The following is a 27685-nucleotide window of genomic DNA, read 5'->3' as shown; positions in this document are numbered from 1 at the left end:
TCGCTCCTGTGCCAGTGAGAATCCGGGACTATCCTCGTTACTTGTTTGAGATCCGGGACTGGGAGCTGTCAGGCCGCTTGATCGGGACAGAGCAGGACGGGCAGGGCCGGGCCCGCCGAAGGCAGACTGTGCCACTTGGTCAGCCATGGGGCGACATAACCGTCCACAGGAACATGCCACCACTCAAGTTCTACTGCGATTTCAAATGTGAGTCAAGTGTTTCAATGAATCACAATCCTCATTTTTTTGTGATGATTTGTATTTATTTTCAACAATAGGCAATAGACACACATAGCGGACGATCACGTAACTTTGTATGAATCTGAATTTGTTTGATGTAGTGTCATCTAATCTCTAAACATATACTGGCAGTTGTGCTAATTCAACTCTTAACTATTATTTTCCCATCTCTTCTCCATGCAGCCAATATATCCTTGTACACTATAGTGTGGGGGCCTTGCTGGGACCCAGCCTGGACCCTGATTGGCCAGGTGGTTGATCTGCTGACGAAACCCACGGTTGACCCCTCCCCTCCTCTGGCCTGGTGGGACAAGAGTCGTCTGCTGGTACATGGACGCTGGATCATGGACATAGAACAGGCCAACCTCCATCAGCTGGCCACGGAGGTTAAAATACGGAGTCTGAGCAACACTTCTTAGCCACTTACTCTCTCTGGAAAATGTGTTGGCCTGAGAATTAGGATTATCTGCAATTGTTTGACATCATTTTGCTCTTTTGTAGGACCCCTATAACACTACAGAGAACATGCACTGGGAATGGAACAAAGTCAACTACGAGTGGACTCCTGGGCAGTTTGTCTTCAAAGGTGACATGGATGTCAACGTCAGGACAGCCTCCAAGTAGGTGGCAGACTGAAATCTGGCTTTCAAATATCAGAGATTCTGCAACCAGCTTCACCTGGGAAACGTTTAGATTTTCATGTTTCATGAAATTGTTCATCTTTTTTCTTGTTTTTTTTCTTTTTGTTCTCAGGTATGACGACATCTGTTTCCTGCACCTGCCAAATCTGTGCATGACCCTTGACCTCCAGTGGCTTTGTCATGGCAACCCCCATGACCATCACGCTGTAATGCTCTGCTGTGCAGAGAATGTAGCTGATGTGACATCAGGACAACCTCACGACTCCTTCAGAGCCTTCCGCTCAGAGAACCTCAACCTCTCCATCACCATGGACCTCAACCAACACTGTGGCACAGGTGAGGCGGTTGAGCAGTTACCTTGTGATAGCTGTGTGGCTTGGCTTTTTTCCAGGTTCACTGAGGAATTCTCCACAGAGGTTGCATCCCAAATGGCACCCTATTCCCTATATAATGCACTAATTATGATCAACACCCATAGGTTCCCTGAGTCAGGCTCTCAGTCAAGTAAGTCATTTAGGTAATAGGGTGTCATTTGGGATACCGTGAACACTTGTCAAATCAAGTCTCTGTATTTAGCTTGGATGCGATAATGTTTGATTATTCATCTTTAAATCATTAGCTCTAATGTTGACTGTCTGTTTATTGAAGGCATTTGTTTCTGTCTCTCAGAGCCATGCCAGCCCAGAATCCTCCTGTACAGCAGTACCCTGCGCTGGATGCAGAACTTCTGGGCCACCTGGACCAGTGTTTCCAGACCCATCTGCAGAGGCAAGCTCTTCCACAGCCTCAGACCCATCCGAAAGAAGCTGGGCCAGCACTACAAACAGATGTCCTATACAGCAGCCTTTCCCCAACTACAAGTGAGTAAATCACCAACACAATGTGATGTGTCCCAAATGGAACCCTATTCCCTTTATGGTGCAATAGTTTTGACCAGTAGTAGTGCACTATATAGGGAATAGGGTGTATTTGGGACTTATCCACTCACTGCTTATGTTCAGCCTACATCTAAAGAACAAAGCGGACAAGACTTTGTCAGTATAGGATAAAATTGACATTTTTAAAGATCTTATATGTTCTCTTATTACAGATTCCATGTTTTCAGAGCGCGCTGTCCATTGCATGGTCTTGTTACCTCCAGTGAGCGCTAACATTTGAGATTTGACTTTGTCTCCTCCCCAGGTGCATTACTGGGCCTCCTTCGCTCAGCAGAGGGGCGTCCAGGTGGAGTGCAGCAAAGGCCACGTGTTCACCAGAGGGGCTCAGAGACTCATCCCACAGGGTAAGAAGAGGGCACAACACGGGCATAGAAATGCCTCAAGCTATTTACACACTCAAGCAATGATCTAATTGGTTTTTATTTTATTGTTTGCTTCTCAAATGACACCCTATTCCCATATACTGTAGTATATGTGGAATATACTGTAGTATACGTGGAATTGGGTATAATTTGAGACTGAGTTGTTGAGCAGCCTGTCTGTTGGTCTAACGCAACTGTGTGTGTTGTCTGTCTGTTCTCTCAGCGGGCACGGTGATGAGGAGGCTGATCTCTGAGTGGAACGTGACCCAGATGGTGTCAGAGCTGTCCCTGATGACGGTGCACCTCATGGCCTCCACCTGGGACGAGACGGCGGACCACCAGATCAACGCCCAGGTGAAGAAGACCCATCTGCTCGGCTTGTCCTCCCTCAGTTACCAGCGCCAGAGCAACCGTATGGAGGAGGTAAGACAATAGCGGATTTAGGTATAGGTGGCATCTTGCCGGGGTTGTCATGGGGCACCCGCACACAAAAAACAAATTCAGAATGGTGACATTTTGCGCGATCGGTTTTCTATCGCTCTTTTGCACGTCACGTCAATGATATCATGTCACCGTGTGGGACTGTGGGTCAATTATCCTTGTCGGAGTGGGCGCCCTGATTCTAGTTTGTGAGCTAGGCAGGCTACTCTCCCATTCAGAAGTACGATATGGGGAGGGGGGGTGGGAGGGGTAGGTTGACCTCAGGTCTCCCCACTGGATGCCCGAGGTAGGGGGAGCAGGGGAAATATCAAATAGTGCACCTCTAACTTTGTACAGTACTAATGCAATTAGTAATGCAATCAGTTGAGCAATTTAGTGTGTGTTTCTCTTGTTTGAAGTGCAATAGTGTAATAATCATGTTCTCTTTATAAGTGTGTTCTATTTGTGCAATTTAAGTTTTATTAGTGTTTTTTGTTAGCAATAGGGTAGTAGTGTAATAATTTGATTCTCTTTTTTATTTGTTTATATACTATTTGTTTCTATTTGTCTTAGTTACTTTTTGATATTTATGAGTCTTATTTTTGTATATATTTCTATAGTTTTAAATGTTATTTGGGGGGGTTCCCCCAGGGAGCCATACAAGCTCGAACCGCCACTGATGGGGAGGGCATGGTAGTTGATTGCACAGACTGTTTCTCCATTTGCACCCTATTCCCTATGTCGTTGACTACTTTTGACCAGGGCCAATAGGACGCAAGTTGGGACGCACACTGTAGCTTCTTAACCATTGTAGTGAGGTTTAAATATATTTGTTCTGGCTCTGTGTCTCAACCCTTCATTTGTAGTTCCCCAGTCATTAGGTGAAGCTAGATCTCTTGTAAAAACCTGAAGCGTAATAATGGTGTTTCTCATTGTGACAGGAGGGGAACCCAAAAGATGAAGCGAATGCCCCCTACACCCACAAGCTGTGCCTGGTTGACCTGCGAGCCTCCTGGACCACCACTAACAGGAACATAGCGTTCGGTCTGTACGACGGCTACAAGAAGGCAGCCGTTCTCAAGAGGAACCTCTCCACAGAGGCTCTGAAGGGCCTGAGGATAGACACTACACTGCAAGCTGCCAAGAAGCTCAAGCGCTCTTTGTCCAACTACTCCGGCGGCCCCAACACGGCCCCCTCCACCCCAACCATGCCCAGCACCAGCCGCCCTGAGAAGAGCCAGCACGAAGGTAGGATGTTTCCCCTGGAGTAACTGAAGTGCAGTCTAAGTTGATGGTATTTTCTTTTTAAATATATATTTTGAAGGTATTTTCAGATTGTGTTGAACAGATAGTGATAGAGGATGGCTGTGAGGAAAGAAAGAGGGATGATGTTTCAAAGGCCACTAGGCCGGTTTTTAACCCATGTCAACACTGTAGATACTTTTGTATATACTGTATAGTGTATGTGGACACCCCTTCAAATTAGTGGATTCGGTGATTTCAGCCACACATGTTGCTGACAGGTGTATAAAATTGAGCACACAGCCATTCAATCTCCATAGACAAACATTGGCAATACATTGCCCTTACTGAGAGCTCGGTGACTTTCAACGTGGCACCGTCATAGGGTGCCACCTTTCCAATAAGTCAGTTCGTCAGATTTCTGTCCTGCTAGAGCTGCCCCGGTCAACTGTAAGTGCTGTTATTGTTAAGTGGAAAGGTCTAGGAGCAACAACAGCTCAGCCGTGAAGTGGTAGGTCACACAAGCTCACAGAACGGGACCGCCGAGTGCTGTAGCGTGTAGAAATTGCCTGTCCTCGGATAAAACACTCAGTACCGAGTTCCGAACGGCCTCTGGAAGGAACAGCACAAAAACTGTTCGTCGGAAGCTTCATGAAATGGGTTTCTATGCCCCAGTAGCCGCACACAAGCCAAAGATCACTATGCGCAATGACAAGCGTCGGCTAGAGGGGTGTAGTGCTCGCCGCCATTGGACTCTGGAGCAGTGGAAAGGCTTTCTCTGGAGTGATGAATCACGCTTCACCATCTAGCAGTCCGACGGTCGAATCTGGGTTTGGCGGATGATAGGTGAAAGCTACCTTCCACAATGCATAGTGCCAACTGTAAAGTTTGGTGGAGGAAGAATAATGGTCTGGGGCTGTTTTTCATGGTTCGGTCTAGGCCCCTTAGTTCCAGTGAAGGGAAATCTTAACGCTACAGAATACAATGACTTTCTAGACGATTCTGTGCATCCAACTTTGTGGCAACTGTTTAGGGAAGGCCCTTTTTCTGTTTCACCGTGACAATGCCCCCGTGCAAAGCGAGGTCCACACAGAAATAGTTCATCCAGATCGTTGTGGGAAGAACATGACTGGCCTGCAGAGCTCTGACCTCAACTCCGTCGAAAACCTTTGGGATGAATTGGAACGCCGACTGCGAGCCAGGCCTACATCAGTACCCGACCTCACTAATGCTCTTGTGGCTGAATGGAAACAAGTCCCAGCAGCTACAGTGTGGCAAAAAAGTATTTAGTCAGCCACCAATTGTGCAAGTTCTCCCACTTAAAAAGATGAGAGAGAGTCCTGTAATTTTCATCATAGGTACACTTCAACTATGACAGACAAAATGAGAAAATAAAATCAAGAAAATCACATTGTAGGATTTTTTATGAATTTATTTACAAATTATGGTGGAAAATAAACTTTTGTTATTGACCAAATACTTATCTCAATACTTTGTTATATACCTTTTGTTGGCAATGACACAGGTCGAATGTTTTATGTAAGTCTTCACAAGGTTTTCACACACTGTTGCTGGTGTTTTGGCCCAGTCCTCCATGCAGATCTCCTCTACAGCAGTGATGTTTTGGTGCTGTCGCTGGGCAACACGGACTTTCAACTCCCTCCAAAGATTTTCTATGGGGTTGAGATCTGGAGACTGGCTAGGCCACTCCAGGACCTTGAAATGCTTCTTACGAAGCCACTCCTTCGTTGCCTGGGTGGTGTGTTTGGGATCCTTGTCATGCTGAAAGACCCAGCTACGTTTCATCTTCAATGCCCTTGCTGATGGAAGGAGTTTTTCACTCAAAATCTCACGATACATGGCCCCATTCATTCTTTCCTTTTACACGGATCAGTCGTCCTGGTCCTTTTGTAGAAAAACAGCCCCAAAGCATGATGTTTCCACCCCCATGCTTCATAGTAGGTATGGTGTTCTTTGGATGCAACTCAGCATTCTTTGTCCTCCAAACACGACGAGTTGAGTTTTTACCAAAAAGTTCTATTTCAGTTTCATCTGACCATATGACATTCTCCCAATCCTCTTCTGGATCATCCAAATGCTCTCTAGCAAACTTCAGACGGGCCTGGACATGTACTTGCTTAAGCAGTGGGACACATCTGGCACTGCAGGATTTGAGTCCCTGGCGGCGTAGTGTGTCTCTGCAGGTCATTCACTAGGTCCCCCCGTGTGGTTCTGGAATTTTTGCTCACCGTTCTTGTGATCATTTTGACCCCACGGGGTGAGATCTTGCGTGGAGCCCCAGGTCGAGGGAGATTATCAGTGGTCTTGTATGTCTTCCATTTCCTAATAATTGCTCCCACAGTTGATTTCTTCAAACCAAGCTGCTTACCTATTGCAGATTCAGTCTTCCCAGCCTGGTGCAGGTCTACAATTTTGTTTCTGGTGTCCTTTGACAGCTCTTTGGTCTTGGCCATAGTGGAGTTTGGCATGTGACTGTTTGAGGTTGTGGACAGGTGTATTTTATACTGATAACAAGTTCAAATAGGTGCCATTAATACAGGTAACGAGTGGAGGACAGAGGAGCCTCTTAAAGATGAAGTTACAGGTCTGTGAGAGCCAGAAATCTTGCTTGTTTGTAGGTGACCAAATACTTATTTTCCACCATAATTTGCAAATAAATTCATAAAAAATCCTACAATGTGATTTTCTGGATTTATTTTCTCATTTTGTCTGTCATAGTTGACGTGTACCTATGATGAAAATTACAGGCCTCTCTCATCTTTTTAAGTGGGAGAACTTGCACAATTGGTGGCTGACTAAATACTTTTTTGCCCCACTGTATGTTCCAACATCTAGTGGAAAGCCTTCCCAGAAGAGTGGAGGCTATTATAGCAGCAAAGGGGGACCAACTCCATATTAATGCCCATGATTTTGTAATGAGATGTTCGACGAGTGTCCACATACTTTTGGTCATGTAGTGTATGTATGCTAGAGGCTGCAGTATTACTGCTAGGCCAGCCAGGCCACATGAAGCGTCTTTCAATATAATTTACTGACTGTTTCTTCAACTCTTCCTTCCTCTTCACTCTGCAGGGACATCCATGCTGCAGAAGCTGATTGAGGAGACTGATAAGTTTGTGGTTTTCTCCGAGGAGGACTCTGGTGTGAGTGATCAGCTGTGTGGCATCGCTGCCTGCCAGACAGACGACGTCTACAACCGCAACTGGTTCATCGAGCTGGTCAACTGTCAGGTACAACTAGTCTGGGAGATTAGGTTAATGTTAAATCAGATAAAGATTGTAAAGCCCAGTGGGCCAATCACACTTTGATTTGCCCCCAAATGTAACAAAGTTTGCTAACAGGACCCAAGGTTATCATCCTGCTCTGCTGTCTGTCTGTAGATGATGCTGCGTGGCACAGAGACAGCTGGCTGCGTGCTGGTGTCTGCTGCCAAGGCTCAGCTGCTGCAGTGTGAGCACCACCCGGCCTGGTACAGCGACACCCTCAAGCAGAAGACCACCTGGACCTGTCTGCTGGACGGCATGCAGTACTTTGCCACCATGGAGCCCAACCCCTCAGAGCAGGAGGACTGGCAGTTGTGGCTTGAGGTGGGCCAGTGAAAACATTATTAACAGGCTCTTAAAGATGCACTATGCAGAAATCGCTCCGCCATTTCCTGGTTGCTAAAATTCAACTAGTTTCTAATTTCAGTTTATGTGATAAAGCAAGTATAGTGTAGAGAATCATTGTACCATCTACACTGCTGTGATCTATCTTTTCCATAACCAAAAATATAGTTTTTTTCAGCTGTTTGAAGCTGGTGTACAAATCAACAAAAGTAAAAGATGCAAAAATGGAGCTCAAGAAAAGGGAAGCATAGAAATGGCGCGCATAGAACAGATCTACTGCTTCTTAGACTCTTTCAATGAGTGACAGATCTATAACGCTCGCTTTTCTATGTGAATTTGGTCAGGTCACCCAAAAAGCTTTAACAAGAACTACCATAAATGATCATCTGTAGCATTGAATGATGTGTTGTGTATGGTTTACATTCGGGCTCAAGTCCAAGTTGCACGACAGAGTATTTCTATAGTAGGTGCATAGCAGAGAGCATATTTGTGTCTTTCAGATTCAGGGTGCTGTCACAGCTTTGACCGTGTGTCTTTGCCTTGGTTGTGCATGGTGCGTCTGCAGGTGAAAAACATTGAGGAGCACAGGCAGCGTCACCTGGACTCAGTGCTGGAGCTGATGGAGAGTGGCCAGGCTGTTGGAGGCATGGTCAGCACCACAACAGGTACTGCTGCTCCTCACACATACTCTACTTCATGAAATGCACTATGTTTAAACCTTGTCCTTTCAAAGCTGAAAATCTCATCTTGATGTGAATCTTTCCTTAAAGTGAAATTTTATTTTTTTATTGTTTTATTCATTATCTCCAGCACCATGCCTGTGTCTACATACAGTGCATTCCGAAAGTATTCAGACCCCTTGATTTTTTTCCCACATTTTGTTACGTTACAGCCTTATTCTAAAATGGATTAAATAAAAATATCTCCATCTACACACAATACCCCATAATGACTACGATTTTTTTTTTTTATTGCAAATTTGATTTTTTTTTAAAAACATACCTTATTAACATAACTATTCATACCCTTTGCTATGAGACTCAAAATTGAGCTCAGGTGCATCCTGTTTCCATTGATCATCCTTGAGATGTTTCTACAACTTGATTGGAGTCCACCTGTGGTAAATTCAATAGATGAGACATGATTTGGAAAAGCACACGCCTGTCTATATATGGTCCCATAGTTGACAGTGCATGTCACAGCAAAAACCAAGCTGTTAGGTTAAAGGAATTGTCCATAGACCTCCGAGACAGGATTGTTTCGAGGCACAGATCTGGGGAAGGGTACCAAAAAATGTCTGTAGCGTTGAAGGTCTCCATCATTCTTAAACGGAAGAAGTTTGGAACCACCAAGACTCTTTCTAGAGCTGGCTGCCCGGCCAAACTGAGCAATCGGGGGAGAAGGGCCTTGGTCAGGGAAGTGACCAAGAACCCGATGGTCACTCTGACAGAGCTTCATAGTCCCTCTGTGGAGATGGCTGTCCTTCTGGAAGGTTCTCCCATCTCTGTAGTACTCCACTAATTAGGCCTTTATGGTAGAGTGGCCAGACGCAAGCCATTCCTCAGTAAAAGGCACATGACAGCCCACTTGGAGTTTGCCAAAAGGAACTTAAAGGACTCTCAAACCATGAGAAACAAGATTCTGGTCTAAAGAAACCAGATTGAACTCATTGGCCTGAATGCCAAGCATCACATCTGGAAGAAACCTGGCACCATCCCTATAGTGAAGCACGGCGGTGGCAGCATCATGCTGTGGGGATGTTTTTCAGCGGCAGGGACTGGGAGACTAGTCAGGATCGAGGCAAAGATGAACCGAGCAAAGTACAGACAGATCCTTGATGAAAACCTGCTCCAGAGCGCTCAGGACCTCAGACTGGGGCGACGGTTCACCTTTCATCAGGTCAATAACCCTAAACACACAGCCAAGACAACGCAGGAGTGTTTCCAGACAAGTCTCTGAATGTCCTTGAGTGGCCCAGCCAACGCCCGGACTTGAACCCAATCGAACATCTCTGGAGAGACCTGAAAATAGCTGTGCAGCGACGCTCCCCATGCAACCTGACACAGCTTGAAAGGATCTGCAGAGAAGAATGGGAGAAACTCCCCAAATACAGATGTGCCAAGCTTGTAGAGTCATACCCAAGAAGACTTGAGGCTGTAGTCCCTGCCAAAGGTGCTTCAACGAAGTACTGTGTAAAGGTCTGAAGAATTATGTAAATGTGATATTTTACATTTTTTTATAAAGTTAACATTTCTAAAAACTTGTTTTTGCTTTGGTTTTGTGTGTATATAGATGAGGGAAAAAATCGATTTAATCAATTTTAGAACAAGGCTGTAACATAACAAAATGTGAAAAAAGTCACGGGGTTTAAATACTTTCCGAATGCACTGTATGTGTAAACTGAAAATATTTATGTTCTGTAGTTAAAAATGTCTTAAGTGCCACGATGATGTTAAGTGGTGTATTTACCCTTTAACTTATGTGTCAAGGTAAATGTAACACTTCCTCTGTTCTGTGTATCCAGACTGGAACCAGCCGGCCCAGGTGAATGACACCCAGCAGGTCCAGCGTATCATCTCTCGTTGCAGCTGTCGCATGTACTACATCGGCTACAGCCACGACATCGACCCTGAGCTGGCCACGCAGATCAAACCCCCAGAGATACGGCGCAACGAGAAGGAAGACCTACTGAAAAAACAAGCTGGTAAGGCACCCCATAGAGCTCATGTATGCACTATTTTATACAACATTTGATACAATATTTAAAAAAAAATGTTTTATCAGTTTCTAGAATGAACTTTTTCCTGAATTGAATCCCGTTGTTTGGATGCCAAAGTCTATTCTAATGTTTTATTTAATTCTGTGAGGCAGCCGACATCCTCATAGTGTCAGACCATGCTGACAATGTTGCTGTCGTGTTATTGATTGTGAAGGCCTGAGCCTGTCGACTTGGTGTCTTTCCCCCCACTTCACTATCAGGGGCTGTGGACACCTTCACCCTCATTCACCATGACCTGGAGATCTCCACCAACCCTGTGCAGTATGCTATGATCCTGGACATCGTCAACAACCTACTGCTGCACGTTGAGCCCAAACGCAAGGTAACGAGATGCCTCAACATCTGACTAGGCAGTGTTTTGTTCTATAGCATTTGCAACTGTATATGGGGCAAATCCTATCTTCCACTCAAGTCGAATTTTCACTTAGTCATGTATTGAGGTCAGTAGGAGACTAAGTGAAAATTGTACTTGAGTGGAATTTCGGATTCACCCCTACTGTATGATTGCTGAGGTCTCTGCACTGTACAAGTCCCTTATGCGTCCCAAATGGCATGATATTCCCTATGTAGTGCATTACTTTTGACCAAGGTTCTAAATAGGAAAAAGAGGGAATAGTGCCATTTGGGATGCCTCGTGTCCTACCCTTTGACCATGTTGTGTGTGGGCTCTGTCCTCAGGAGCACAGTGAGAAGAAGCAGCGAGTGCGTTTCCAGCTGGAGATCTCCAGTAACCCAGAGGAGCAGCGCAGCAGCATTCTACACCTGCAGGAGGCCGTCAGGCAGCACGTGGCCCAGATCAGACGCCTGGAGAAACAGATCTACTCCAATATCAGGGTGAGCCATTGGACGGACTGACTCACACTCTTCTCATAGGCCCTGTGTGGCGAGGCAATGGCTGATTTCAGCACTGTTACTTGTGAGGTGAAAACCAAAGGTGAAGGTAATTCCTCTAGTTTACTTCATCCAATTAAAATCTAGAGGGATTAAAACACATCCCTGAGTTACGAACCCCAAAGCACTGAAATATCTACTTGAGTGTATTTGACCTGTGTGGTGTGACCCCTCCAGGCCCAGCCTGAGGATCTGAGAGGAGATGAGCTGTCAGAGATCAACGTGAGGCTGCAGAACCAGCTCAATCAGGAGAAGACTGACATGCAGATGAAGAGTGAGGAGCTCAACATCCTCATCAGGTCTGCCCAACACCGCCACAGACACACCATTCAATGCGAAGTCAAACTACCGAACACTGTCACCACACACACCATCTTTTCAATGCCTAGGAAAACTAGTCGGCCAACCATGGGAAGTTCTGAGATACTTCCTAAGAATACTGACTCATCCTCTCCTGTGTTCTTCCCTGCATGTCACTCTCTGCTCCCAGATGTTTTAAAGACTTCCAGCTGCAGAGGACCAATAAACTGGAGCTGCGTAAGCCGCCGGAGGACGTGAGTGTGGTTCGCAGGACAGAGATCTGCTTTGCCCAGGCCCGCTGGTGTCTCACTGAGGAGGATGGACAGCTGGGCATCGCTGAGCTGGAGCTGCAGAGGTTCATGTACAGCAAGGTGGGCAGGGAGTATCTTTTGATACTGTGCTTTGGCTAGAGAGCTGGGCCCATATTCACAAAAAGTCTCGGATTAGGAGTGCTGAAATAGGATCTGTTTTGCCTTTTAGATAATAAGATATGGACAAGGGGTACCTGATCCTAGATTAGTACTCTTACTCTGAGACGCTTTATGAATGCGGGCCCTGACGTTGATGCTAAACATCTGTTAAACTGTCTCCTTCCACAGCTGAACAAGTCAGACGACACAGCAGAGCATCTCCTGGAACTGGGCTGGTTCACCATGAACAACCTGCTCCCCAACGCTGCATACAAGGTCAGGAAATGATGCTTATCTCTGACCTTTTCTTTGGTAAGGGCAGTCAACAGCTCATTTTTACTACTGGTGGCGCTATGAACCTGTGAAGCTTACAAATATTGCCTCTTAAAGGGATCTCTGATAGTACAGGCCTTTTTGTTCAGTTTTTCAGTCTTTTGTCAGAAACAAGAAGTTTCCATCTCCTGCTGTTACTGATCCAATGATTCCAGGTCCTATTGCACCCAAACTGTGCTCACAAAGACCTCTAAAGCAGTGTTTACTTGTGTTGATAACTCTCTACTTGGTTTCCTATGTGCAGCATGTGAGGGTATGTATGGTGCTGGTACAGTAACTGGGTGTTCATGTCACGGTTGTTGACACCATCATGCTCATCATCCAGTCAGCATCACGGAAATCTCTCAGAATATAATGTATGTGTCCCAAATGGCACCCTATTCCCAACATAGTCCACTACTTTTGACCAGAGGCCTTGGTTAATAGTATTGCATTATTTATGGTATAGCGTGCCATTTGGGACGTATCCTTTGTTATTCAACATTGCATGTCCACCATGGGACTGGGTCATTCCAATGCCCACCTCCAGTCCTTCCTCTTATTGCGTGCTCCTCACTGCATTTGCACCATCATCTGAATGTTTTACGGTACCATGTCTTACGTCACTGTGTATGTCAGGTTTGTTTTCCAAATGTTTTCCTGTTCATATGGGAGGAAATATCCGTATAGCTGTGAATTTATTCATTTATCCTCCTGCTCACCATTCATGCTGTATGGACACATTTCAGATTCATTTTCTTGTCTTTACAGAATATGCTGTATTCTGAATTCAATTGGTTTCCTAAATGACATTAAATATATTTTGGGGAATCAGCAGTTAGGAGCATGGCATTATTCCAGTGGTTATTTTGGCTGCGTCCTGAATGACACCGTATTCCCTATATAGTGCACTACTTTTGGGGCCATTTGGGATGCAGCCTCTGTGTTGTGAGTTTTAACTTCATGAAACCTGTCTCCTAGGTGGTGTTGCGTCCTCAGAGCCCGTGTCAGTCTGGCCGTCAGTTTGCCCTGCGCATCTTCAGTAAGGTCCGCCCCCCAGTGGGAGGCATCTCAGTCAAGGAGCACTTTGAGGTGAGGAGGAAGCATGTGATCATAACATTAGAGATGTGTTAATGGGATCATAACATTAGAGATGTGTTAATGGGATCATAACATTAGAGATGTGTTAATGGGATCATAACATTAGAGATGTGTTAATGGGATCATAACATTAGAGATGTGTTAATGGGATCATAACATTAGAGATGTGTTAATGGGATCATAACATTAGAGATGTGTTAATGGGATCATAACATTAGAGATGTGTTAATGGGATCATAACATTAGAGATGTGTTAATGGGATCATAACATTAGAGATGTGTTAATGGGATCATAACATTAGAGATGTGTTAACGTGTGGGATCATAACATTAGAGATGTGTTAACGTGTGGGATCATAACATTAGAGATGTGTTAACGTGTGGGATCATAACATTAGAGATGTGTTAACGTGTGGGATCATAACATTAGAGATGTGTTAACGTGTGGGATCATAACATTAGAGATGTGTTAATGGGATCATAACATTAGAGATGTGTTAATGTGATCATAACATTAGAGATGTGTTAACGTGTGGGATCATAACATTAGAGATGTGTTAATGGGATCATAACATTAGAGATGTGTTAATGGGATCATAACATTAGAGATGTGTTAATGTGATCATAACATTAGAGATGTGTTAATGTGATCATAACATTAGAGATGTGTTAATGTGATCATAACATTAGAGATGTGTTAATGTGATCATAACATTAGAGATGTGTTAATGTGATCATAACATTAGAGATGTGTTAACGTGTGTGATCATAACATTAGAGATGTGTTAACGTGTGTGATCATAACCTTTTTAATTATGAAAGCATTGGGAGCATACAGGTAGATAGTGTTTCTCTGTTGTAATGTTTGTGTCGCCAGGTGAACGTGGTTCCTCTCACCATCCAGCTCATGTACCAGTTCTTCAAAAGGATGATGGGATTCTTCTTCCCAGGAAGGAACGTGGAGGAGGAGGAAGTTGCTGATGAGGAGGACAAGTCCCGAATGGTCACTACTGGTGTGTATTGCCTCTACCTGCTAGCATCCTGTCCAGGGGGAGTACATCAAGCTACAGAAGATAGGTGCCTGCCCTATGGACCATTCTGACTCGGACAAGGCTTACTTACTTACCAGTTATTGACGTGCAACCGTTATGCTGTACTATATACGTTCACTTACCCTCAAGTCTCCATCCATCCTCTACATGTTGACCAGCCTATAATCCACACCTCTCTCCACCCAACCAATCAATATTAGTTTCCTTTATTGTTGCCAGCTCTTCAATACCACACATGGTATTGGATTGGTAGTTGCTGTGTCACCCTTGGTGGCTATTAATAGCCTGGGTCTACTGTGACCTTGAGGGCTGTGTGAGACGGTGCATCCCACATGGCAACCTATTCCCTACATAGTGCACTATGACCCTGGTCAAAAGTAGTGCACTATAAAGGGGATAGGATGCCTTATTGGACATTTTGGAGAGTTACAGGAGTATAGGGTGTGGACTCTGAGGCGTGGTGGAGTCATTCAGAGGACGTGGTGCTGCTGCTGTCTTTCTTGCACTCACATCCACACTTGTTTTTCTTCCTGGCACTGGTTCTACTGATTGCGGCTATTTCAAAGAAGGGTGTAGCACTACAATTACTATGTTATGTGGTTGTTTTTCCTATTACACTTAGTTGAATGCACTGACTTGTAAATCGCTCTGGATAAGAGTGTCCGCTAAATGACTAATGTAAATTGTATCTCAGGCATGCCTGTCATCAAGCCTCGGCAGCTCTCAGAGGACACCATGGGGGTCATGGGCCCCAGCAAAGGGGTCACCCAGGGCTTGAACCGAACCTCTGGGGTCAGGAGGTCCTTCCGAAAGGCTGTTGAGGTATTTGGGGTTTTTTTTAATTAGAAAATATCTATCTTTGTGTTGATGTATCCCCAATGTTCATACAGCCGTTCTACGCTGCCACCCAGCTACATCTGCTGGGGTAATTGGCTCGTTGTTTTCACAAGCACTTCCCAACTTTCTCGTTATATACTTATTTTCACCAGCACTCTATGGGCCTTGTTTAAAAGTAGTGAACTATGATGAGTATTTAGGGTGCCATTTCAGACGCAGCCTTCTTCCATACTGTATTGAAACCGAAGTATGTCTTATTTCCCTACCTAGCATCCTGTAGATGACATCGACAAGATGAAGGAGAGAGCAGCCATGAATAACTCCTTCATCTACATCAAGATCCCCCAGGTTCCCCTGTGTGTCAGCTATAAGGTAGGTGTCGCCATTTTCTGAAGTTAAGGGTACCAAAATTCCGCACATTTTCCAGAAATTTTCCTGGTTGGATAATTCCCGGATTTCTTCCAACTGGGATTTCTGGAATTCTGGAAATGTACCAGACGTTTTGTGGATTTTGCAACTAGCTAAAGAACGGTACTCAATGCTTTGATTCAAGCCAGTTATTGATTCTATATACATGTCAGTGAGTTCATAAATAAACATTCCCCTCGAAGAGAGAGGTTTAACCTCACTCAGCCATTATTAGATGAAGAGAGATGTTTACGCTCACTCAGCCATTATTAGATGAAGAGAGATGTTTACGCTCACTCAGCCATTATTAGATGAAGAGAGATGTTTACGCTCACTCAGCCATTATTAGATGAAGAGAGATGTTTACGCTCACTCAGCCATTATTAGATGAAGAGAGATGTTTACGCTCACTCAGCCATTATTAGATGAAGAGAGATGTTTACGCTCACTCAGCCATTATTAGATGAAGAGAGATGTTTACGCTCACTCAGCCATTATTAGATGAAGAGATGTTTACGCTCACTCAGCCATTATTAGAGGAAGAGAGATGTTTACGCTCACTCAGCCATTATTAGAGGAAGAGAGATGTTTACGCTCACTCAGCCATTATTAGAGGAAGAGAGATGTTTACGCTCACTCAGCCATTATTAGAGGAAGAGAGATGTTTACGCTCACTCAGCCATTATTGGAGGAAGAGAGATGTTTACGCTCACTCAGCCATTATTAGAGGAAGAGAGATGTTTACGCTCACTCAGCCATTATTAGATGAAGAGAGATGTTTACGCTCACTCAGCCATTATTAGATGAAGAGAGATGTTTACGCTCACTCAGCCATTATTAGATGAAGAGAGATGTCATCATGATTCTGTGTTGACCCCATACCAGGTCACATGTTTTGTTCTCAGACTGGAAAAAATACCTCAACATCTGGTGTGTTGTCATGTGTTTTATCTGTTTGTATATGTAAACCTTCTCACACTGTTGGCTTGTTTGTGACTTGGACGTCGTTTTTTAATCCGACGATTTTTCAATTTCATGTCTTCAGGGATTTGCAAAATAATCGTTATTTTCCAATGACTGCATTGTCTTGCCTTCCAGATTACATAATCCCATATCTGATTTGAGTAAATGTTTAATATTGAAAATGTAATATTGGTGTATGAATATGTAATATCATTAAACGGGAGATAAATGAACACAGACATGTAAAGAAGGTATGATTATTGTAGAATTATATGAACAACTGCTGTACTTTTTAACACCCAGACAATGCAGTTTCATTATGGATTTTGTGCATGTGTGTCCACATAGGGAGAGAAAAGCAGTGTTGACTGGAAGGATCTGAACCTGGTTCTACCTTGTCTGGAGTACCACAACAACACGTGGACCTGGCTGGACTTTGCCATGGCTGTTAAGAGGGACAGCAGGAAAGCACTGGTAGCACAGGTACTGCACTGAACTCTGTCCCGCTTATTACTAACCCAACCATTGTGGGGAGAAGTTCGCCTAGATACAGATCTAGGATCAGCCTCCCCTTCCCCTTGATCATTAGTTGGGGAAATGACAAACTAACCCAGGGCCAGCATATAGGGGCAACTTCATCCTACTCCGTACTGCACAGAACCCTGGCCTCTCTCATTACCAACACGGTCATGTCCTACAGTAGCAGTTTGATGGCAAAAATGGCACTTCTACCATCATGACGTTCCAAGCTGCCAAAATGCCAATCCCTGCCTAAACTGTCACAATATAGAACTATGTATAGGTTACTTCAGTCATATGTCCTATATATTTCTAATTTGTTCCTTTTCACATCCATAGACGATAAAGGAGTTCTTGAACCATATGTTATTTCATATTTTCTGAAGTGACCTACGACATATGTCTTCCCCTCCCTCTCTGTGTAGATGATAAAGGAGAAGCTGCGTCTGAAGCCGGCGTCGGGCTCTGACTCTCGGAGCAAGGCATTTGAGGGGAAGTCAGACAGTAGCATGCAGCAGCAGCAGGAGGAGGATGAGAAGGCCCGACTCCTCATCGGTCTCAGCAGCTCAGACAAGAGCTCCAGCAAGAAGAGCATCTTCAGCCGACGCAAGTGACCCATAGGCCTACATACACTGAACCAGTACTGTACTGGACCACTGCGCTCTAGTCTATGGAAGTGTCCCAAATGGCACCCTATACCCCACATAGTGAACTACTTTCGAACAGGGCCCTATGGGTCCTGGTCAGAAGTAGTGTACTGTATAGAGAATAGGGTGCCATTTGGGATGCAGTCTATGGCAGCTACAGTAGCACACACCCAGCCCAGGGAATCATGGAGAGGTCAATGTCTTTACTAGCGTATTATCTGATGACACTTGACCTGGTCAAATACTGTATGCTCTGGTGTGAAGACGGAGGTAGCAGGTCATTATGGGGAACAGAGATTGATAATAAAACACACCGTTCTTTCTTACCTGGAGGGGGACAAACTACGTCTTGCGAGCCAAGTCCGGCACGCCAGCCAATGAAATATGGCCCACGATGGCTGAAATTATTATTTTAATTTAACTACTCCAGGCGATATTTGAACATATAAAACTAAATAGAAAGTATGTAAGAATTCTCTCTCAACTGCTGTCCAATGAAGCATGTATTTTCATGTATGACCAGGGCCCGTATTAAATGTGTCTGAGTAGGGGTGCTGATCTCGGATCATATCCCCTCCTGTCCATATAATTGTATTTGTTATGATCTAAAAGTCACAACTGATCCTAGATCAGCACTCTTTTTCTAAGAGGTGTTATGGATACGGGGCCCACTTCTCTGCTAAAAACATGCCAGGGTCTTATTGACCAAATGTATCTTTGTTTTGTTTTTGTTTTTTGTGCCATATAGTAAACATTTCATTTTCATTCAATGCATCACGCATGGTCCTGAACTTTCACAATGAGCTGCCTATACTTGTTGCATGACTGGGGTGATGGGTCTTTTTTTAGTTTCACTGTCTGCTCATTTCCCCTGTAAATCAATTAGAACATTTCATAGTTTATATGTTGACTGACTGTCTCAAATGGCACCCTCTTCCCTATATAGTTCACTACTTTAGAGGATAGGATGCTGAAGTAGTGCACTATATAGTGGATAGGATGCCATTTAAGATGCAGCTAATGTGATTTGAGAGCATCGTTTCCTGCTGGTTCAGGAATACTGTATCCTCAAGCAAATGTAAATCGGGTAGATTGTAAAATATTTGAATCTCAAATGAAAGCACCTTGACAACCATAGAAATGCTGTCTGTTGCAACAGTTAGAAATACCTGATTCACTAGTACTGTAATGATATATTCTAGCCTTATGCTTTTATTATAGTGTTGGGATTTTACTCAAGTCTGTATGATACTGTCACACTGACTGGAAAGTGCATCCCTGTAAAAGAACACAAATGTATAATTTGGTATCCTGCATGAGACTTCTCCAACAACATATATGCCACAGCAGACTTAAGTTTTATACTGCAGTTCCTAAACATATCTGTGCGATATATCACAACCGAGCAGCAAAAATATGTTCTTGTTTTCTATTTTATGGCAGTTATTCTGACAGCTTTGATAGTCTCAGCAAAAAATTATTTTGTTGCAGCTTGTCTTGATAATGTTTTGAAATTTTAACACTACAGCACTTTTTAAGCAAAGTATTTTCAGATATTTTTGTAACCATGGTTATTTCTTTTCAATCACAACTGTACCTACACCTACTGAGCTTGTTATTCAGTTACAGCTTCCTTCAAGTGCAAGATGTCAGATATTTCTGTCAAAATATTTCAAGAAAAATTGATTATAGCTCAATGAAATGAGCACCATATATGTAACTAAATGTTTGTCAATAAAATAGTTGTTCTAATGTCTCTTATAGCTGAATGTATCATGTATGTTCTCAGGAGGTCACTACACTGTCAATTTAGAATTTATCTCCTAATTATAAATAGATGTATGATTGCGTAACAGAAATGTTATGAGTGGCTGATTTATCATTTCATCTGACAGGGTTAACTGGAGCGGAATTTCGCCTTCTGTAGAATACCATCGAATGTGAGGTTATCATTCGTCTCTCGAGATGATCAGACCCACCCTGCGCGCTGTTCAGTCATGGCGGGTCAGGAATGTGAGGTTATCATTCGTCTCTCGAGATGATCAGACCCACCCTGCGCGCTGTTCAGTCATGGCGGGTCAGGAATGTGAGGTTATCATTCGTCTCTCGAGATGATCAGACCCACCCTGCGCGCTGTTCAGTCGTGGCGGGTCAGGAATGTGCGCTCGATGCTTTACAAGGCATTGTAAGCACTAGCGGTTCTGGGGGAGTATGAAACCATTTTTACATAACACATTTTTGCTATCGTTATTTTTTTACATCCGTTATTAGATAGTGGCAACGCGGAACACTAATTTAACCCACACATTTACTAGAGGGACGGCTTTAGGCGGAACACATGCATGTATCGTAACACATGCAAAACGATATGACAACAATAACGTCTAATGTAACTGGCCCCTCTAACAGTACAACTGCCCCCAGCTTGGCCCCCCAGTTGAAATGGTCTAGAACCGCCACTGATTGTCTTACAATGTTGAAACTAACCAATTGGAAAATAATGATGTGGGGTTGATCGAGGTTTACCAAGCAATGTGATGGGCAGCAACTCAAGTAAACACGAGGTAAGAGGTCTTCAGACGTAGTCTACACCGATCTATAAAGTTATCAGGTTTGATCACGTTTATTTAGACCGCTTGCGCAGTATACTGCTTAAGCCTACAAATCTAAAGTCTGTTCCACATACTTGATGCATGTATATCTTTATATAGTAGGCTAGCCGCTAGCTCGCAACAATAGTGGCGTTTAGAAACACGTGAGTTCAGCGAACATAAACCGGTGATGAGCACCTTACTTTGAACAGTTGTTTATGGATATGCATTGGAATAGTAAACAGATTAATGAAATGTATATGTAAATTGAACTGTTTATAAATACATTTCAGGGGCACGTGGAGCTGGCCAATATGATATGAGTGCACTGAACTGTTTTTAATGCAAAGCGCCTACGGGTCCTTGGGGAGTTCTATTAAAAGGGACGGGGGAGTGGCTCACTGTGGCTGCTGGGAAATTCTCTGGTGTCTGGAGTAGAATGGACTAAAAGTAATTAAAAATAGACTGGACTTTGAGATAATCTACATGAAAATAGAATTAATGAGAAATACAGGATGTGTGTGTGTGTGTGTGTGTGTGTGTGACGGTTAAGCTCATGTGTCATGAGGTTGTAAGTAACATGAACGTTTCCCAGGACATATCTGATATGGGCAGAAAGCTTAAGTTCTTATTAATCTAGCTGCACTGTCCAATTTACTGTAGCTATTACATCGAAATAATACCATGCAATTGTTTGAGAGTGCACAATTATGAACTTGAAAATGTATTAATAAACCAATTAGGCACATTTGGGCAGTCTTGATACATTTTGATACCCAAATCTAACTGCCTGTAAAATGTATGTCATTTTAGGCAAAAAAAGGGGCTGATCTTTAAGAGGTTTTTAATGAATTTCTTCAACAATCGTTTGTTTATGTTGGCACATGTTCATGTGAAATCTCTATCCAATGCTGATTTAGTCCTGCATGACTCTAGTGTGGCATATGCCAGTAAGTAACATCAACGGATGTTTGACATTTAGCTATAGTTACTTGCTACTTACAGCACAACTTGTAATTAGAACCATCACTTATTAGAAAGCCGCTGTCCTAAATGTAGAAACAGGTGCCAAGCCAGGAGAGACGACGCAATCAAGGCTGGCATGGCCTTCTCTCCAATATTGGAATATCCTTTACTGATGGACTTCGCCACCTTGGCCCACCTGTTCTGGCCACACAGGGCATGGTGCTCGGCAGCGGAGCCCCAATCCCTGAGGACCTCCTCCCCCCAGGACACAGCCCTCAGAAGCCTGGCGTGGAGTCAACTCTCCCTGGCTTCATCTCTGTCTTTCTGCCTGAGTTCCCACACCGTACATTTCCTGGGGAAGACGATTTCCAGGTAGTCCTCCTTAACCATTTGGATTGAACACCTGGACCACACATGATTTCAATCTTTGATGAAAAAGTTGTCTCTTCGGCAGATGTAATGAAATCATTCATTGATAAGCAAACAACCGATAAATCAGTAACTTATTACTTCTTGACTGGATGCTGACTAAGTTATTCTATATGGGGGAATAAATTATATGATGGTCTATCTGGTGTGAAAGCTACCTTGCATGATACTGTTTAATAATATTGCAACATTTGAATCTCACTCTCTCTCCATGACATTTAGATCCTGGGCTTCATAGCCAAAGGCTCCTTTGGTCCCATCTTGAAAGTAAAGGACAGGTCGAAGGAGAAGATTTATGCAGTTAAGGTGAATCTCCTCAGCCTCCTGCCACATCACATTTAACCAGCACTATATTTCATGTGACATCTACACACATCTAGTGTATTCTATTCCTACTCTTCATTTTATTGTATTGTGTTGCTCTACAGGTTTTACCCAAGTCTGAGATACTGAAGCATGGGGTCCTGGAACAGTCAAAGGAGGAGGTCATCATTCAGGTAGGTCACACCCCAGGATGACCTGTAAAGCTGCTATCCTAGCTTAGCTCCTGGCTTAGTTTAGGGATAACATGCTGGAAACAATGACTCACTGAGCTCTAACAATGACTATGACAATTATCCCGATGAGCTTCTATGCAACAACAAACATGGTCCCATGGAGCTTTTGCTAAACGAAAATAAAATAAAACCATTTGCCATCGTTGAAGATACCTGGTTACATTCAGATCCCTCCTAAGTCACATTTAGTTATACTGAGTGTCTTTGCTGACATCCACACTATTGCTGTGTGTGTTGCCTGTTGCGTTGCAGCGGCAGCTCAGCCACCCATTCCTCCACAATCTGCAGGACTGCTGGCAGACCCAGCGCCACCTCTTCATTAGTGAGTGACTAAAGTGATATAGCTAGATCCTTATTTATCCGCTCCTCTTTACCCTCCCTGTGTCTCACATAGGAACTTCCCACTGGGCACAGACGTCAGTTCAACGTCTATTCCACGTTGGTTCAACCTCATTCCATTGAAATGACGTGGAAACAACGTTGATTCAACCAGTGTGTGCCCAATGGGTTGTCTCGCTCTCCCTAGCAGGAGTGTCAACTATGGCATTATCTGGCCTTTCTGCGATTTACTGTTGTCTCCTCAGTCTGAGCCCCATGACTCGTCTGAAGAATTATACTGCCATCTACTGAGATTTCAGTGTGTATCATACAGTCCTGTGGCCTCTGAACCGAATTTCCCTTCCTTTAGATTGTTTAATAACACCCTTATTAGTGGATAAAGGCATGTTTGAGTTAATTTCTGTCTCTCACTGACACTTAGCTCCTTCCCCAACATCAGCCCTTTCCCTTCCTACGCTTCCCCCAGCCTTAAAAAAAACTTGCAACTGTGTGACTTCTGACAAATGAATTGTTTTCTCCTATTGCTTCTCTCCTCCACTGCTCCTTCCTTTTCAAGTGCTTGTGTTTCAGCAGGGGTCATCTACTCCCAGCCCTGGATCAGTGTACTGGACATAGCCTTTTTATGTACTAAGATGGATCATTGTGTGTGACTGTCTGTCTTCCCACAGTGTGTGAGTACTGCAGTACTGGAGACCTGTACACCTACTGGATACTGAAGGGCCAGTTTGGGGATGATGAGGCTCGGGTGTTCGCTGCAGAGCTAGGCTGTGCTTTGGGTGAGTGTCCCTCAAGTGTATATACACAATATAGTTCTCCAAAAATGTGTATGAGAGCATTGTTTAAGTTTCACCTTTACTTATTATAATGGGTGTGTCTGATCGGTAGGTTTCCTTCACGACTTTGGGATCATGCATAGGGATGTGAAGGTATGAACGTTTGTTTTGATCATGAACATTATTCTTTGTACATAACTAATGTATTTTTGCTTCTAAATGACTCATATTTATAACTTCACTGGAAAGTTTATAATCATCTGATTATTCTGGATTTTTTAGATGGAGAATGTCCTTCTGTCTGACCAAGGTAATGCTGGCTTAAATAATATATTCATATATATGCCATTTAGTAGACACTTTTATCCAAAGCAGTTTACAGTACAGTCATGCATGTGTAGCACATGAGGATATGTGAAACGTACTCCTCAGCCTTAAGTGTCCTGCTTGCGTCGTCTCATTAGCTAGCTTTTGAGGTGGCGCGATCGGCTAAGACGCTTGAGGGAGGACGGTCACGTGTATTTTGTGAGGCAGAGATCCCGAGTTCGCACGGGTATCGGCCGAATCGGGAGGAAGTTGTACTCGCTAAGAAAGCAGCGTGACGTTCTTTACACATGCATACATTTGACGTATGGTTTAGTTTACTTTCTACTGCAAAAAAATATTAGACAACACTAGAGGGCCTTATAATACAGTGGACACTTCAGTATTGTTGTTGTTGGGAATATTCTCGAAGATATCATTTTTATAGTGAAAGTAGTTTAAGCTTCATATTAGTCAGGTAGAATAACCGGAATTGGATTTGTAAAGTACTGTATGTAAAATACGGCTGTATCTGTTTAATGCAGGTCATCTGCGTTTAGCTGACTTTGGACTTTCTCGTCGTCTTGAGCAGGGCGCAAGAGCATTTACAATTTGTGGGACAATCCAATACATGGGTGAGATTCTTGGGATCAGGCAAAGTTAATGGTCACTACACATGAAGCACCTATTATAATCTCACTGGGATGGTCCTCTGTCTAAACAGCTCCTGAAGTCCTGAGTGGGGGTCCCTACAGCCATGCTGCTGATTGGTGGTCTCTCGGCGTTCTGTTGTTCTCAATGGTGACTGGAAAGGTGCGGTCATCACCACAGTTCATCTTAATTAAATGAATATGTAATAGTTGTTAGAAAGGTTGTATTTCTTCTTCTTTTAGTCTGTCCTGTCATGCAAATCTAAATGCCAGTCTAGAGATGTTGTTGGTGATAATTCTGTCATCTCCATAGTTCCCTGTGCCTCCAGAGCCAGACCACTGCAACATGCTGAGAAAGGTCAGAGACTGCCCATACTCCATACCCAAGACCTTCAGGCCTGCACTAGCCCTTCTGCTCACAGAGGTCAGAAGTCATCTGTAGTAGGATTGTCTCAGAATATCAACAACAAATTCTCAATGCTCTTCTGTCTTTCTCCATCCTGCTTGTGACTCCAGCTCCTATGCAAGAACCCAGCCAATCGCCTGCATAACCTGGAGCGCTTCAAAAGGCAGATGTTTTTCGATGGCACTTCCTTTGACTCTCAGCTACTACAGAAGAGACCTGTTGAATTAATTCTTGAACTGAAGAACCATCCTGATCGTCCAGTCAAAGCCATGCGGGGCCTGTCTATGGACTACTTCCAGAACTTTGACTGTGACATCCTCCATTCCCCTACCAGCCCCACTGACCTGTCACCTACCTTGGCCAACATTGACCTGAGCCAGGCTCTGGCTACAGCTCAGGGTTGTAGTGAATGAGATGTGCCTGTTCTACTTTGCCTCAATACTGCCTGCAAATTAATGGAAACATTTTATATATACAGTGAGGGGAAAAAGTATTTGATCCCCTGCTGATTTTGTACATTTGCCCACTGACAAAGAAATGATCAGTCTATAATTTTAATGGTAGGTTTATTTGAACAGTGAGAGACAGAATAAAAAAATTAATTAAAAAAACGCATGTCAAAAATGTTATAAAATGATTTGCATTTTAATGAGGGAAATAAGTATTTGATCCCTCTGCAAAACATGACTTAGTACTTGGTGGCAAAACCCTTGTTGGCAATCAGAGGTCAGACGTTTCTTGTAGTTGGCAACCAGGTTTGCACACATCTCAGGAGGGATTTTGTCCCACTCCTCTTTGCAGATCTTCTCCAAGTCATTAAGGTTTCGAGGCTGACGTTTGACAACTCGAACCTTCAGCTCTCCACAGATTTTCTATGGGATTAAGGTCTGGAGACTGGCTAGGCCACTCCAGGACCTTAATGTGCTTCTTCTTGAGCCACTCCTTTGTTGCCTTGGCCGTGTGTTTTGGGTCATTGTCACGCTGGAATACCCATCCACGACCCATTTTCAATGCCCTGGCTGAGGGAAGGAGGTTCTCACCCAAGATTTGACGGTACATGGCCCCGTCCATCGTCCCTTTGATGCGGTGAAGTTGTCCTGTCCCCTTAGCAGAAAAACACCCCCAAAGCATAATGTTTCCACCTCCATGTTTGACGGTGGGGATGGTGTTCTTGGGGTCATAGGCAGCATTCCTCCTCCTCCTCCAAACACGTCGAGTTGAGTTGATGCCAAAGAGCTCCATTTTGGTTTCATCTGACCACAACACTTTCACCCAGTTGTCCTCTGAATCATTCAGATGTTCATTGGCAAACTTCAGACGGGCATGTATATGTGCTTTCTTGAGCAGGGGGGACCTTGCGGGCGCTGCAGGATTTCAGTCCTTCACGGTGTAGTGTGTTACCAATTGTTTTCTTGGTGACTATGGTCCCAGCTGCCTTGAGATCATTGACAAGATCCTCCCGTGTAGTTCTGGGCTGATTCCTCACCGTTCTCAAGATCATTGCAACTCCACGAGGTGAGCTCTTGCATGGAGCCCCAGGCCGAGGGAGATTGACAGTTCTTTTGTGCTTCTTCCATTTGCGAATAATCACACCAACTGTTGTCACCTTCTCACCAAGCTACTTGGTGATGGTCTTGTAGCCCATTCCAGCCTTGTGTAGGTCTACAATCTTGTCTCTGACATCCTTGGAGAGCTATTTGGTCTTGGCCATGGTGGAGAGTTTGGAATCTTGATTGATTGATTGCTTCTGTGGACAGGTGTCTTTTATACAGGTAACAAGCTGAGATTAGGAGCACTCCCTTTTTAAGTGTGCTCCTAATCTCAGCTCGTTACCTGTATAAAAGACACCTGGGAGCCAGAAATCTTTTTGATTGAGAGGGGGTCAACTACTTATTTCCCTCATTAAAATGCAAATCATTTTATAACATTTTTGACATGCGTTTTTCTGGATTTTTTTGTTGTTATTCTGTCTCTCACTGTTCAAATAAACCTACCATTAAAATTATAGACTGATAATTTCTTTGTCAGTGGGCAAACATACAAAATCAGCAGGGGATCAAATACTTTCTTCCCTCACTGTACTTTGTACCACCTGTATACTTGTTTGTGAAAACGCTACTGTACAGTGCATTTGGAAAGTATTCAGACTCCTTGACTTTTTCCAGATTTTGTTACGTTCCAGCCTTATTCTAAAATGTATTACATTGTTTTTTCCCCCTCTTAATCTACACACAATACCCCATATAGACAAAGCAAAAACAGGTTTAGAAAATTTAGCAAATGTATAAAAACTGAAATATCACATTTACATAAATATTCAGACCCTTTACTCAGTACTTTGTTGAAGCACCTTTGGCAGTGATTACAGCCTTGAGTCTTCTTGGGTATGACGCTACAAGCTTGGCACACCTGTATTCAGGGAGTTTCTCCCATTATTTTCTGCAGATTATCTCAAGCGTTGTCAGGTTGGATGCGGAGCGTCGCTGTACAGCTATTTTCAGGTCTCTCCAGAGATGTTCGATCTGGTTCAAGTCCAGGCTCTGGCTGGGCCACTCAAGGACATTCAGAGACTTGTCCTGACGCCGCTCTTGCATTGTCTTGGCTGTGTGCTTAGGGTCGTTGTCCTGTTGAAAGGTGAACCTTCGCCCCAGTCTGAGGTCCTGAGCACTCTGGAACTTGTTTTAATCAAGTGTATCTCTGTACATCACTCTGTTCATCTTTCCTTCCTGACTAGTTTCCCAGTCCCTGCCGCTGATAAACATCCCCACAGTATGATGCTGCCACCACCATGCTTCACTGTAGGGATGGTGCCAGGTTTCCTCCAGACGGGACGCTTGGCATTCAGGCCAAAAAGTTCAATCTTGGTTTCATCAGACCAGAGAATCTTGTTTCTCATGGTTTGAGTGCTTTAGGTGTCTTTTGGCAAACTTTTACAGAGGAGTGGCTTCCGTCTGCCCACTCTACCATAAAGGCCTAATTG

General features: G+C 43.8%; 2 protein-coding genes across 9 annotated transcripts in view; both read left to right on the top strand.

The window, feature by feature from the left end:
• Nucleotides 1-19447, top strand: part of LOC115206343 (protein KIAA0100) — a 35972-nt gene extending 16525 nt beyond the window's left edge. For 5 of the 7 annotated variants that reach the window (XM_029773174.1, XM_029773177.1, XM_029773173.1 and 2 more), the window contains exons 17-40: nucleotides 16-207; nucleotides 424-626; nucleotides 742-860; nucleotides 994-1217; nucleotides 1551-1741; nucleotides 2064-2163; nucleotides 2405-2604; nucleotides 3543-3849; nucleotides 6937-7094; nucleotides 7245-7451; nucleotides 8038-8137; nucleotides 9997-10176; nucleotides 10452-10573; nucleotides 10930-11085; nucleotides 11320-11441; nucleotides 11633-11813; nucleotides 12042-12128; nucleotides 12430-12438; nucleotides 13146-13256; nucleotides 14143-14278; nucleotides 15012-15139; nucleotides 15425-15526; nucleotides 16874-17008; nucleotides 17470-19447. In XM_029773174.1, coding sequence (XP_029629034.1) covers nucleotides 16-207; nucleotides 424-626; nucleotides 742-860; nucleotides 994-1217; nucleotides 1551-1741; nucleotides 2064-2163; nucleotides 2405-2604; nucleotides 3543-3849; nucleotides 6937-7094; nucleotides 7245-7451; nucleotides 8038-8137; nucleotides 9997-10176; nucleotides 10452-10573; nucleotides 10930-11085; nucleotides 11320-11441; nucleotides 11633-11813; nucleotides 12042-12128; nucleotides 12430-12438; nucleotides 13146-13256; nucleotides 14143-14278; nucleotides 15012-15139; nucleotides 15425-15526; nucleotides 16874-17008; nucleotides 17470-17658 — 3659 coding nt within the window. In that variant the 3' untranslated portion in view covers nucleotides 17659-19447. The remainder of the gene's footprint in view (nucleotides 1-15; nucleotides 208-423; nucleotides 627-741; nucleotides 861-993; nucleotides 1218-1550; nucleotides 1742-2063; nucleotides 2164-2404; nucleotides 2605-3542; nucleotides 3850-6936; nucleotides 7095-7244; nucleotides 7452-8037; nucleotides 8138-9996; nucleotides 10177-10451; nucleotides 10574-10929; nucleotides 11086-11319; nucleotides 11442-11632; nucleotides 11814-12041; nucleotides 12129-12429; nucleotides 12439-13145; nucleotides 13257-14142; nucleotides 14279-15011; nucleotides 15140-15424; nucleotides 15527-16873; nucleotides 17009-17469) is intronic. The other 2 variants (XM_029773180.1, XM_029773175.1) reach the window with 1 other exon arrangement.
• A 570-nt stretch (nucleotides 19448-20017) lies between these two features.
• Nucleotides 20018-25157, top strand: LOC115206342 (ribosomal protein S6 kinase-related protein). Of its 2 annotated transcripts, none has more exons than XM_029773172.1 (12): nucleotides 20018-20255; nucleotides 21462-21620; nucleotides 21900-21983; nucleotides 22106-22174; nucleotides 22487-22556; nucleotides 23242-23349; nucleotides 23459-23499; nucleotides 23629-23656; nucleotides 24195-24284; nucleotides 24374-24462; nucleotides 24613-24723; nucleotides 24816-25157. In XM_029773172.1, the coding sequence occupies exons 1-12, from the start codon at nucleotides 20229-20231 to the stop codon at nucleotides 25116-25118; spliced, it is 1179 nt and encodes a 392-aa protein (XP_029629032.1). In that variant the 5' UTR covers nucleotides 20018-20228; the 3' UTR covers nucleotides 25119-25157. The 2 variants fall into 2 exon arrangements, with proteins under 2 accessions (XP_029629032.1, XP_029629031.1); XM_029773171.1 differs by having other exon boundaries at nucleotides 21342-21620.
• The last annotated feature ends 2528 nt before the right edge of the window (nucleotides 25158-27685 follow it).

Source organism: Salmo trutta, chromosome 13 (genome assembly GCF_901001165.1).
Source record: "Salmo trutta chromosome 13, fSalTru1.1, whole genome shotgun sequence".
NCBI classification, from domain to species: Eukaryota; Metazoa; Chordata; class Actinopteri; order Salmoniformes; family Salmonidae; genus Salmo; species Salmo trutta.
This window is presented reverse-complemented; position numbering and strand designations above follow the sequence as displayed.